The sequence below is a fragment of the Anomaloglossus baeobatrachus genome, chromosome 2 (genome assembly GCF_048569485.1).
Source record: "Anomaloglossus baeobatrachus isolate aAnoBae1 chromosome 2, aAnoBae1.hap1, whole genome shotgun sequence".
In the NCBI taxonomy this organism is placed as follows: domain Eukaryota; kingdom Metazoa; phylum Chordata; class Amphibia; order Anura; family Aromobatidae; genus Anomaloglossus; species Anomaloglossus baeobatrachus.
This window is the reverse complement of record NC_134354.1, coordinates 402011464-402024535: the sequence shown is the minus strand read 5'-3', so window position 1 is coordinate 402024535 and position 13072 is coordinate 402011464. Positions and strand designations below refer to the sequence as shown.

At 44.2% G+C, this 13072-nt stretch overlaps 1 protein-coding gene across 1 annotated transcript in view; it reads right to left on the bottom strand.

Annotated features, from left to right (window-relative positions):
- The window catches only part of MYOM3 (myomesin 3), a 284293-nt gene that overhangs the window by 172191 nt on the left and 99030 nt on the right, over nt 1–13072 (bottom strand). Inside the window, exons 8-9 of the mRNA XM_075336099.1 lie at nt 6769–6857; nt 3203–3247 (exon numbers count right to left, since the gene is read on the bottom strand). Of these exons, the coding sequence (XP_075192214.1) occupies nt 3203–3247; nt 6769–6857 (134 nt within the window). The remainder of the gene's footprint in view (nt 1–3202; nt 3248–6768; nt 6858–13072) is intronic.

The window sequence follows — 13072 nt, the reverse complement described above, 5'->3', positions numbered from 1 at the left end:
ACACCTGGTTCCCGCCTGGTTCATCCCAGCTACGCCCGGGTTACTCACCCTGCCACCTGAAGTGAGTAAAAACCTTGAAAGACAGTTCTGCCTGTGTGAGTCATTCTGCGACTTGTAGTACTACGCATCTACACCGGGCCCTGGGGCTTGCCTCACTCTCAGGAGGCTATTCCAACTAACTGCACACACCATCAGCCCCAGGCGACCCTCAACCTGCAGTGGCGGTCCCTACTGGCCGCAATACTGAGAGTGGCGTCACGACAAGAAGAAGATCTCCTACCTGTGACCAGATCCAGCTACGTGGAGTCCCTGAAGGTAATGCACCGACACAACACCTGTGGGGCTTCACACTTAGCACTGTATGCAACTGAGTACCAACACTGGATCTACAAAACATACCACGTTCAGGTAGTTCCAAAGATGAACTTCTGACGAAGCATGTTTTCATCTGAAGCCATTCCAGGTGACTTCCTAATGAAGCTGCTTGAGAGAATGCCAAGCATGTGTAAAGCTGCCATCAGAGTAAAATGTGGGTACTTTAAAGGTAACCTGTCACCAGTTTTTTTCATGTCTGAACAAAGACTAGCACCTTCATCAGTGCTTTAGCTACATTCCATGTATATTATCACCTGATTTCCCCTTCACAGGTTAACAGGAGCCACTGGAAGCCACTTCCACTCCTCTATGATGATATCATGGAGCTGGTGGATGTTAGACACCTTGTGCTCCTCCACCTTCCATTTGAGGATGCCCCAGCACCATGTTTGGCCGGTCTAGCGCCTTTACCCCCAGTTTCTTTAGCATGGCAGTTGTCATCTTGGAGGTGTTTGGGGTTATTATCATGTTGGAATATGAAGGGAGGGGATCATGCGCTGCTTCAGTTTGTCACAGTACATGTTGGCATTCATGGTTTCCTTAATGAACAGTAGTTCCCCACAACTAGCAGCACTCATGCCCTCTGTATACCACCCAAAAATCTTTTTTAAATTCTCTATGTAAATACAGATGGTCCTGTCCAACGTGCATCACTGGGGTTATGTCTATCCCTCCTCTCCGCTGCTGATCGCTGTCTTCATGCTTTGATTGTCATGAATGATGCCTCCTATGTCATCTACATAGCTGTGCAAAATCTTGCGTCTGCGTAGAGACATCATCGGCTCATGCATGCGCACTTCGCTCTGCCCTACTACGGGCAGCACCTAAAAATATGCAAACACGTAATGTCTTTCTACAGGTGCTAGATTTCGCCTGGTGAAGTGGACGACAAATGCACAACTATGTTTTAGGCGCTGCAGGCGATAGGGCGGAGAAAAGTGTACATGCGCGGGATAGCAATGTCTCTCCCCAGACACAAGATTTTACCCAACTATTTGGATGATGCAGGAGGCATCATAGATGGCAGGAGAATTTACATAGATGACAGGAGAATTTAAAAAAGTTTTTTGGGGATGTACAGGGGGAGTCAGGGGATAACATAAGCCTATATGGAATGCAGTACAGAAGTTTGCCTTTGTTCAGACATGAAAAAACTGGTGACAGGTTTCTTTTAAGGAATATAAAATTTAACAGATATTCTGGTTTATTTACTTACTGTTTCTATAGGTGTTCCATTATGTTGCTGCCTTCAGTCTAAATCTACAATGTGTGCATTCTAATAAGACCAAAGAAAACCTTTCCATGAACATGTGAGTTCAATACCTTAATATATATTTTCCGCCTAAAGGCCCAGTCACACACAACGACTTACCAGCGATCCCGACAATGATACTACCTGATAAGGATCGCTGGTAAGTCACTGGGAGGTCGCTGGTGAGATGTCACACAGTCAGACCTTACCAACGACTCAGTAACGATACAGGTCGCAGTAGCGACCTGTATAAAGATCTCTGCTGTCATCGGGACCCTGTCACACAGTGTCAAACATAGCGATGTGTCCTGCCCAGCAGGACATTGCCTTTGAAGAAAATGGTCCGCACCATTCGGCAACGACTAGCGATCTCACAGTAGGGGCCTGATCGCTGGTAGGTGTCACACATAACGAGATCGCTGGCGAGATCACTGCTGCGTCACAGAAACTGTGACTCAGCAACGATCTCGTTAGCGATCTCATTATGTGTGAGGGGGCCTTTAGACAATGACATACAATCGGGATATCTTATTATCTTATCGCTGTAACTCAGCCAAATGCTTGAACTAATTTGCAAAGTCATTGCGAAATGTCTTTTCTCCTACAGCTCCTGTTGGCTCAACATTTTTTTTTTAATACTTGATAGGCTGTTTCTTATTGTCAATGCCGACTATGCGAACTTGGAAAAAAGAGTGGGCAGTTGACATGCATGGAGCTTTCCTAGTGCAATTTCCACTTCAAGTAGAGGTTATATTCATCCTTTGGTTGGACCAATCAACTGGTTGCTGCTGACATATCTTAACAAATCCAACTATGTCTTAAAGGGACAGAAGGTTTTTGCTGTGTAAGCTGAGAACAGCATGCTGTAGGGGTTAAAAAACAAAAATAAACTATGCCTCTCTTATCTCTCTTATGTACTTTTGTTTATTTAAACTTAAGGCTTTATCACCTAGTGATTACCATTACTGGACTACAAAGTCACACACAAGGTAGCCAGGCACGCCTCCTCCTCTAATTGACACCTCACTGTCAATGTACAATCTCTATAGAGAGCCTGGTATGGGTGGGGGCAGCTCCCTGGGCTCTGCTACATGGCTAAATCTAAAACCTTTGATTATGTCAGAAGGGCTGCACCCAGTAATCTAAGTTAAACATTGTTGGATTCAGAGTTTCCTTCCCTACATCATGCTGCTATCAAAAACCTGCTGACAGTTTCCCTTTAAGTGAGCAAACTCATAATTAATGGTCGTGAGCCGTGACCTGAAATGAGAAGGATTGCTAATTGTTTATTGTTATTTTTACGCATAAGTAGGAATCATACTTTTTATGTGGAACCTTTACCTCTTTGCCAATTTTATATATGCCTTACATATAAAATCAGATAGATGAGCTTGTTATACTCCCATTGATAGCTAAGTATTATTCGGCAATATAGATAGACAAACAGTTGTCTTGCCATGTTCACTTAAAGAGGCACTGTCAGCTCTTCTGACCTGTCTGTTTTACTAATTATAACATTCCCCACGTACAATTTATTCGAGGAAGCTGACACGTTTTCTTTGGAAGTTTCCTTACCTGGATAGGAAACGGAATCCCAACTGGACTTTAATCCTATGTATTCTGGAAAAAATAAGTATACTTGGGTTAGAGTCTAATTTCAGTACAAAAATAGGTGATAGAGCAAAACATTCACATAATTCAGTGACGGAGACACTTCTATTGTGGACATATTAGATGTACAGTACATTCTAAGAGGTAATAAATAAAAACAAAAGAAATATAATACAAAAAATATACATAATTATACCTAAGCAATATCTAGACACAGAAGAGTTTTTTGTTTTTTTTTATTATTTTACTCCAAATGTACACCAATCAAAAACAATATAGTATAATTCAGATATACTATTTCTTTTGATAGAGTGTAGCGTAAAATAAGCTTTTACACCAGGCTGCATTTATAAACCAAAGAAATAGGGTTCAAGCTCATTTTAAGCTCAAACACATTCAATTCTTTACTGGTCAGCAACAGATATCTCTGGATATGTGCTTGAATAAACAGTGCAAAGAGGTCACATTTCTGTGTACTTATGAAGGTTCATCCATGTTATACTGGATGCATGCAAGTTTTTTTAAACTGTTTTCTCAATAGAGATAATTGTGTAGGGATCTGTATAGTGAACGTATAGTATAATGTTTGTAATGGCAAAAGTTCAGCCTGATTGAAATGTCCATCTTTTTAATAATAAATGAAGTAGACTTTGCGATTTTAATATTTATTTGGGCATCAGATTAGCGGCATTGCTACCGTCAAAGATCTAGGGCTCCGGACCCAAGCTTTTTGCGTGGCGCCTCAGATCTCCTGCCACCGCCGCATTGTACTGTGTCAGCATTAGCATGATGCCGATACCAATCAGCCCAGCACCGGCTCCGTTCTCTATCAATGTTTGTCTCCTAAGCCGCAGACCATTATAGGCCTGCAACTTACGAGATGCAAGCGTGCCTACACAGACAGCATGATAACGTAAATGCATTGCACCACTTCTGCAGGCCCGCCATAGAAAAGGAAACAGAGCCTGCGTTGGACGGAGTCAGCATTAGGTCAGTATAATCTTTTTTTTTTGGGGGGGGGGGAATATTATATGTTTGTAGGGCAATAATAAAGTATATGAGGTTGTGGAGTCATCATACTATGTAGAATGAAGTGGGGGCAATAATAAATCATATAAGAGGTAATGGGGGCGATCATACTATATAGAGAGAAGTGGAGGCCATAATAAAGTATATAGGAGGCTGTAGAGGCCATCAGACTATATAGGTAGCTGTGTGGGCCAATTAACCCTTTCACGACCTCCGATTTTGATGGTACCTCAAAAGTTATGTCCCTGCCTTTGATGCAATCACAGCGCCGCCCATACTCTCATGCCTGCGACCACGTCACTAGGTGTCCCGGCGTGCACGGGACCTCGGGCGCAGTGGGCGGCGTCCTGAGGGATGATTTGGAGCATGGGGGACGGCGTAAGATACAGCAACGGACGCCACACGGCCCGCCCCCATGGATAATTTCAAAGATTTTCAAACCGAAAGGTACAGTTTTATAAAGTATTTATTTTGGTTTAAAAGGGGGCACAAAAAGTATAGAAACCTTACTAGAATGCAGCCCACGAGCTGCAGAGGGGGAAACATTTAGGTTGAAAGCCAAATTTCTGATCACAGGTTCCCTTTAAAAACAGTCATGATTTGATCATAAAAATCACTACAAGGGCTCAAGAATAGTTCCAGAAATCACTGTCTGAACATTGTTTGATGTGCAATCTACAAATACAAGTTAAAGCTCTATAATGCAAAGAAAAACCCTTTTATCAGCTCAATAGAGAAATGCTGCCAGCTTGTAGATGTGTTGCTGCCATCAATTTCTAAATTAGACATTTTTCAATTTCATTTGAAAAAAGGAACTACGGTAACTTTAAACTTCTACATCCTGTTGTGAATACAATATGGCTAATAAAGATTATAAATCATTGCATTCTTGTTTTTTCATTTTACACACTAAACTAATATATGGAAAAGGGGTTATGTATATGTATATGTATACAGTATATATACTGGGGAAATATTTTAGGGCGGTGTGGAAAAAATACTGCAAGAATAAAAGAATGCTTTCAAAAACAATGTTAATATTTTTTTATCAACAAAATACAAAGTGAATAAACAAAAGAGAAAACAATATACCAATCTACTCAATATTTGCCGCGACCTCTGAGTTCTTAATTTTACTGGCTGAATATGTGGGGTTATTATCCAGCAGAATAAATGTAGCACCAATCAGAAATCAAAACAAATTGCCTTCTGTCACAGGCAGATAGTGGCATTTCAGGTAAGGTTCCCGGTATACAGAGATTAGCTTGCCGTGGTGAGTGTAATACCATAGTTCCCTTGTTCATTGTTAGCATTTCAGTGTGCAGCTATATATGTTTTGGAGTTATATTGTGTTTTCACCTTGTTCCATGTCAAATGTATGGTTTGTGGCCACAATCTAATATATAAAGCTGAGTGTATGTATGTATGTGTGTATGTATGTATGTGTTTATCTCCGCTAAAGGAATCCGCACCGTCGCATTTACAATCACAAATTTTGCACAGACACCCCATGTGACTCAGGGAACGTCATAGACTATGTTTTGACAGGAAAATTTAACCCCGTACTTTACAGTTACAATCCAAAAATCCTGTCTCCATTAAAGTCAATGGAGATAGGAGCTACAGCTTATTAATAGCAGCTGTGAGTGGTTGCTATAGGAACAAAATAAATTAGTATAAGAAGCTTATGTGTGAGGTAATAAGATGTCGGTGGGGAGACGGATAGAGAGTGACAGAAAGAGACAGAGAGATATAGGCACAGGCAGAGACTGGCAGACAGGGAAAGAAACAGAGAGAGAGACAGTCAAAAAGACAGAGAGACAGAGATAAACAGGGAAAGAGACAGAGGAAGAAAGAGAGATGAGGGAATACATTTGCATGGAACCGTAGAAGAAAGCCTGGCCAGTATTTCATAGCTACGGAATAGGGGCCCTGCAAACCACCTCCTCTGTGATGGCATCCGTGATTTCTCCTTTCATTAGCTCGTCTGTAGAAATGTCTTATATGTGTCATGCTGCGATGATCACATCGCCCCAAACTGGTTAATTAAAGGAAGTGCTACAGCTACCATCCAGAGGTTACAGAATACTGATTTGGTTGTGCTATTCTTTGATGAGTTTTTTATCATTGTTACACTTTGATACCACTGTGTGTTAAATTTTCAATTTACGCGTGCTTCGTACTGCAACAATGATGTCGTATTGGGTCTTCATATCACAAAAGGTATTCTAGCAAGCTTGAGGAAGTTTGCATGGCTTTCGTCGGCAACCATAGCATACTGACATGCTGTGAATCATCTCTGTTCACAATAATTCTTTACAACAACTGTTACACATCACATTTGTAGTAGTTTGATGCTTTTTGTTGTGCTCCTAACCATTGCTTTTTATATACTTTACTAGTTATTTACCGGTATTTCCATCATATTTATATGACTGTAACCTAGGATTCAAAAACGTTTAGTGTCTCAAGCTCAATTATGGATATTTAAAATTACTTACGTTTAACAAGCACATTGGCAAAAGAAGTTGCCTGTCCAAAACTATTAGTAGCCACAACACTATAGTCAGCAGAATCTTCCATAGAGCATCTGTTTAAGACAAAATGAAAACATGATCAAAGATGTATCGTGACACCATTATTTCTAAAAATAAATTCTAGTTGTTGGTAGTAGAGGGTAGAATACTGCATCAATATCTGATCATAAAAAGTCTAATTTTCAGGTGAGTTGAATGTAGTGCTGCAAACATTTTACTGTTTGTACGTACTTGAGAAAAACAAACAAGGATTCTATCAATACTGCACCAAGCACTCTAGTAACTGATACATTTCTAATGTCCCAGAGTTTGAGATTACACTAATGGGACTTTTATGTATATACAGTTGAAACCAGAAGTTTACATACACTTTCTAAAAAGACACATCTGCATGTTTTTCTCACTATCTGAATGAAATCAGAATATACCTTTCCTGTTTTAGGTCAATTAGGAACCGAAATTATTTATATTTGCCAAATGTCAGAATAATAAGCAAGAGAGAATGTTTTAAGGCATTTTTATTAAACTGACCTCAGGTGACCTCATTAAACCCAGTGACCTCACCTCAGGAGAGGTCACTGAGTTCACAGACATGCATCTCCTAGCAGAAAACTACCGTTTTTTGCCAAAAGATGCAGATTTGAGCTGAAATATTAACATCGTATTCCTGCACCCAATCTACACTCATGGTAAAATTGGGGCATATATCAGGATGGGGCAGTATGCCGGAATGGGGACATGATGGGGACATATACCAGAATGGGGCTATATACCAGGATGTGGCCAGGATAGGGGATATATACTAGGACAAGGCTACATACCAGGATGGAGAAATGATCAGGCCACATATACCAGGATGGGGACATAATGGATCCATATATACCAGGATGGGTACATGATTGGGCCATATATACCAGGATGGGGCCATATAATCCAGGATATGGCCATGAGAGGAATATTCATACCAGGATGGGGCCATGATGGGGTCATACACTATGATGGGGCCATGATGGGGACATATATACCAGGATGGGCCATTATGGGGACATCTATACCAGGATGGGACCATTATGGCGACACATATATCAGCATTTGCCATGATGGGGTTATGCACCAGTTTGGAGGATATATTTACCAGGAAGTGGCCCTGGATGGGGGGGACATTAGTACACGATGAATGGGAGTGCAGGGGGCAACTCATATGTCTTTATAGAATTTTGAATGCTACAATGGCACAGATTGGAGGGGCTCACGAATCAAATTTTGCATCGGGGCTCATCGGACTCTAGTTAAGCTACTGCCTATATGCCCATATTAACAGTTTAAAAAGATCAAAGTGGTGACAGATTCCCTTTAAGGATTTGTCAGGCAGACAAAAGACCATCTTGTTTAGTTCCTTGTAGTAATTCTGTGCCTACACAGGACTACGACAAGGAACTAAACAAGTCTCTAAACAAGTTGGTCTCCCTAATTGTTTTGTAGTAGCATGTGTCCATCAGTTGTCTGTTTTCTTCCTTCATGTAGTCTGTTGTTCAAAATTACTATTGCACAACATTTGTCTGCAGGTTTAATGATGATTTCTTTGTTGTTTTTCAAAGATTGTATTGCTCTTCTTTCCTAGGCACTGATGTTGGATGGTTGCAACCTGTTTGTGCCTAAAATAGTGGATTTTACCAAATGTCTGAAAGTGTCTATATATTTATCCAAATGAGGGCTACGTCCAGATGGATGTGTCCAATCTGACCTTTCCTTGGTTGTCAAGATTCCTCTTCCTTTAGTCAGGGTGGGTTCTGAATCCTCTGTGTCATTGAAATAGTCCCTCAATCGTAGTCTCCTAAAGTAGTCTTCCATGTTGCTGCAAAGTTCTATTTATCTAGAGCTTTAGTTGGACAAAATGAGAGTCCTCTTGAAAGCACAGCAAGTTCCACTTTGTTGGGTTTTTAATCTGAGAGATTGATGATACAGGTAAATGCTTTAATATCTGGATTATAGTAGTTGTCGAAATTTTCAGAAACCTTCAGCTGCAGCACAACTAATGTGGTATACTTAGATATATGTGGTGTACTTAATTATATGTACCAAATATCCGACAGGGGGTCTGTATGACGGGGAGATGGTACAAAAGCTCAGAACAAGGATGAATTCTCATCACCACACAATTAAAGAAAAATGGATAGATCTACCTATGGCTAAGTATTTTTGTAGTCCAGAACACACACCTAAAGGGGGCTTTACACGCAGCAATATCGCTAGCGATATCGCTAGCGAGCGTACCCGCCTCCGTCATTTGTGCATCACAGGCAAATCGCTGCCCGTGGCGCACAATATCGTTAGGAGCCGTCACACGGACTTACCTGCCTAGCGACGTCGCTGTGGCTGGCGAACCGCCTCCTTTCTAAGGGGGCGGTTTGTGCGGCGTCACAGCGGCGTCACTAAGCGGCCGCCCAATAGAAGCGGAGGGGCGGAGATGAGCGGCCGTAACATCCCGCCCACCTCCTTCCTTCCTCATTGCCGGTGGCCGCAGGTAAGCTATAGTTCGTCGTTCCCGAGGTGTCACACATAGCGATGTGTGCTGCCTCAGGAACGACGAACAACATGCGCCCTCAACAATCAACGATTTTTTTAAAGTGAATGACGTGTCAACGATGGATGATTTGGTGAGTATTTTCCATCGTTAATGGCCGCTTGTTAGTGTCACACGCAACGACGTCGCCAACGATGCCGGATGTGCGTCACGGAATCCATGACCCCGGTGATATATCGTTAGATACGTCGTTGTGTGTAACGGGGCCTATAAACATGAAGATGTTGGTATTGAGAGGAGACTTCAGGTCTCAGAGAGACAGAAGAGTCTGCATATTTTTTTTTACAGTATTACTTTAGCACTACAGCAACTGGAATGAGTCTCTTTGCCAATAAAAGATTTGTCATAATAATATCTGGTGTACAAATTTCCTAAAACTGTCTGTTCACTAACCTAATCACTGTGATTGGGAAAAGGTTAGTGTGGCGCCCCTAAGGCTTCAGTCACCACAGGGTACTGCACCTCACCAGAGGTGCAGTATTCATCTCGGATACAGAGGACGTCATTGCCGGTAAAGCACAATTCACCAACATACACATATTTAGTTGCCCTCTCACTGGGACTGGGTTAGGGTAGGGTCATTTAGCATGGTCACCATATTGTCTAGGGCCTCCCACCCACTAGCTCAGGTACCCGGGGGGGGAGCAAGGTGACACACACACACACAAGCAGTTGAGAAAGCAACGGGAACCAAGTGAGACGCAGGAGAACACGGTCGCTGAGGGAAGAGATCATAGCTCCTTCAGGGCCAGTGCACACTTCAGGGTGCGGAGCCCTAGGATGGTGGGCACTGAATCCCGCCTGCAGAATCCGCTGGGCAGAGGATTTCAAATCATCTGGCCCACACACAATGCCCGGGGCAAAGCAGCACATAGAGCCAGGAGTCGTGACCATAGGGCGGCTCCATCTACGGACTCGCGCTGCCTGTTATACGGGACGGGGGACTAAACAAACCCCAAGGACTCGGGTCCCAGCGTAGGTTCAAGCCGCAGAGACTCGCACAACACAGCGCCGGGAGGAAGGACTCACAGGGAAACTCCACCAGTCCTGACCTCCGAAGTATCCAGGATTGACTGGAGCCCATCACAATAGAATCCGGCAGTCCAACGGTGGAAGCAATTCAGTAAACAACCTAAACTGCAACCGCTGTGTGGTCTACTACTTCCCGTGCCCTGCGCTCCCATTTTGGAGTGGACAATGACCCCCAACATCCTCCCTGGGGCCTGAGCTCTGCCTGTGGAGAGCTGTACCATCTTAACTGTGTTATCATCCGCCCCAGAGAGAAGACAACCCGCAGCAGCGGCTCCCCCGATATCCGCACACCAGAGGTGACGTCACGAAGCCAACTTTATCCTACTCCCCTGTAAATGACCCCATCTTTATTGACACTGACAAGGTTACGGAACCAGGCCAGGCCGCTGTGACACCCCAAACCCGCCCGGTGACAAGTAACCCAAAAACTCCAGAGACCCCATGGGTGCGTCATTAGGATTACTATAATGCCAAGCTATCTACCCACTTTTGTACTAAACTGAACACATCATGGCTATAGATATCAGAATGTGCAGTAGCTAGTTACTAATTGATCTAAAATGCGGGGGTTTCATTGAAAAGCTTATTATGAAACTTAATTATTGTTAAGCAAGAACATCGTAAAAAGCAAATGGAAGCCACAAGTTCTGGACAGAATTTTCTCTTAGCAGTACTTAGGCTCGGCCACTAGATGTCACTAACGGTAAACATTCAGCTGCGCAATGACTTTAGGATGCTACTATACAGTGAAGATGAAAAGGTAAGAGTGCCAAATAATAATAAAATGGTTATGTGATGCCCTTGAACTAGTCAGGGTGTCACAGGGTACTGCACCCCCTTTATCTTTTCGTGCAGGACTCAACCATCATGGTTCTGGGATCCTAATGTTTGGTATTGCTATTGCTCCATGAGCATGCAAATCCTAGTCACACCTCACACTACACCCTGTCAGGCACACCAGTGGGTGGTCTAGCTGGAAAAGGGCCACTCGCCTAGGGGTCAGGCAGACAGGTGGGAGGGAGGAAGTCAGAGAGAGGAAGTGGAGAGCAGAGCTTAGTGAGAGAAGTATCTCCCAAACAGTGGCGTAACTAGAGTTTGATGGGCCCTGGTGCAAAATTTGGACTGGGGCCCCCCCCTCCATATACACCGACACTTAGGGTACGGGCTAATGACACTGACACTTTGGGTACAAGATAATGATGCTGACACTTGGCACCCAGGTTTCCCATGATCTGAAATCCCTCTATCAGCACCCAGCTTTCCCATGTTCTGATATCCATCTCGTCCTCGGCACCCAGCTTCCCTGGACTCTGCTATACATCTTTCCCTCAGCACCCAGCTTTCCCATATCAGAGCATGGGAAAGCTGGGTGCTGAGAGATGTACAACAGAGCATGGCAAAGCTGGGTGCTGAGGGAAAGAGCCTTTTCCCCCTCACTACAAAACATTACCATCCCATGCTTGTATCTTTGTCCCCCATCGTATATAGTTCTCCAAATACTATAATGGTCCCCACATAGCCTTCCATAGAGGAAAAGGGTCCCACATAACCCTTCATATATTAGAATGCACCTTCATAGTCCTCCATGTATTATAACGCATTTCCCATAATCCTCCATGTATTATAATTCACCCTATAGTTCTCCATATACTGCACCACAGTCCTCCATGTTTTATAAAGCACCTCCATAGTCCTCCATGTATAAAGTAGCCTCCATAGTCCTCCATATATTATAATGTAGCCCCCATAGTCCTATATGTATTATAATGTAGCCCCATAAACCTTCATATTATGCAGCCCAATACTCCTCCATGTATAATGCACCCATATAGTCCATGTATAAGGTGTCCTTCATGTTTATTATGCAGCCCCATAGACCTCCATGTATAATGCATCCCCAAAGACTTCCATGTATAATGCAGCCCCATAGACCTCTATGTATCATGCAGCCAGCCCCCCAGGGCCTCCATGTGTCATGCAGCCAGCCCCCCAGGATCTCCATGTATCATGCAGCAAGCCCCCCAGGATCTCCATGTGTCATGCAGCCAGCCCCTTCCCAGGCCTCCATGAGTCATGCAGCCATCTCTCCCAGGGCCTCCATGTTTCATGCAGCCAGCCCCCCAGGGCCTCCATGTGTCATGCAGCCAGCCCCCCAGGGCCTCCATGTGTCATGCAGCCAGCCCCCCAGGGCCTCCATGTGTCATACAGCCAGCCCCCCCAGGGCCTTCATGTGCCATGCAGCCAGCACCCCCAGGGCCTCGATGTATCATGCAGCCAGCCCCCCAGGCCTCCATGAGTCATGCAGCCAGCCTCCCCCCACCAAGGCCTCCATGAGTCATGCAGCCCCCCCAAGGTCTCAATGTGTCATGCAGCCAGCTCTCCCAGGGCCTCCATGTGTAATGCAGCCAGCCCACCCAGGGCCTCCATGTGTCATGCAGCCAGCCCCTTCCCAGGCCTCCATGAGTCATGCAGCCATCTCTCCCAGGGCCTCCATGTTTCATGCAGCCAGCCCCCCAGGGCCTCCATGTGTCATGCAGCCAGCCCCCCAGGGCCTCCATGTGTCATGCAGCCAGCCCCCCAGGGCCTCCATGTGTCATACAGCCAGCCCCCCCAGGGCCTTCATGTGTCATGCAGCCAGCACCCCCAGGGCCT